Source organism: Microtus ochrogaster, chromosome 15 (assembly GCF_000317375.1).
Source record: "Microtus ochrogaster isolate Prairie Vole_2 chromosome 15, MicOch1.0, whole genome shotgun sequence".
NCBI lineage: Eukaryota > Metazoa > Chordata > Mammalia > Rodentia > Cricetidae > Microtus > Microtus ochrogaster.
The window spans coordinates 12,999,147-12,999,981 of NC_022017.1; the positions used below are offsets into that span (position 1 = coordinate 12,999,147).

Here is an 835-nt window from a genome sequence, read left to right on the forward strand (position 1 = left end):
GTATACATAATAAATAAATAAATATTAAAAAAAATTATCAGGTACTACAACAAACGGAACTAAAGCCATGGTGAACAACTGTGAACATGCTGGTGTCTGCAGCTCTCACTTACCTGTGGTGGTATCCCGCAGCAGTTGGTGGTCAGTATCTACAATGGGAGATGTAGCTGTACCCCCCAGCACACTTCCTGGAGTCACATAGGGGTCAGATTCAGGGTCAATATTTTGGATACCTTTCCATGGCACTCCTGGTTGGAATTCTGAGACATGAAGAAATGTTAGGGATGAGAGATAGTTAAAAAAAGTTTAATTTACACAGTTCCTACTTTATTTATTACTATTGTTTTTAGTCTTACTATGTAACTCCGGCTGTCCTGGAACTCACAGAGATCTGCCTGCCTCTGCCTTCTGAGTGTTGGGATTGAAGTAAAGGCCACTATGCCTGACCTTTATTTGTTATTATTATGCTAAAATAACTGTTTAGTAGAAAAAACATGATCCCGTGAAAAGTCTAAATAATGAATCTACTGTACATCGTATTGTCATCATGAGGTAAAAACACTCTGAGCAAATGCTTTTGCTGGTAGCAAGTCTATTAGTATAGTATCTGTCCATTCACCTGTCAGGTGGTGAACTGGATCATATTCATAAAGGCCTGGATCCATATATGATTTTTTTTAAAGATTTATTTATTTGTTATGGATACAGTGTTCTATTTGCATGGATGCCACCAGACTAGAAGAGGGCACCAGATTTCATTATAGATGGTTGTGAGCCACCATGTGGTTGCTGTTAATTGAACTCAGGACCTCTGGAAGAGCAGGCAGTGCTCTTA

General features: G+C 38.9%; 1 protein-coding gene across 1 annotated transcript in view; it reads right to left on the reverse strand.

Annotated features, from left to right (window-relative positions):
* The window catches only part of Tnrc6b (trinucleotide repeat containing 6B), a 62,917-nt gene that overhangs the window by 9,030 nt on the left and 53,052 nt on the right, over window positions 1-835 (reverse strand). Inside the window, exon 17 of the mRNA XM_026782684.1 lies at window positions 114-260. Within this exon, the coding sequence (XP_026638485.1) occupies window positions 114-260 (147 nt within the window). The remainder of the gene's footprint in view (window positions 1-113; window positions 261-835) is intronic.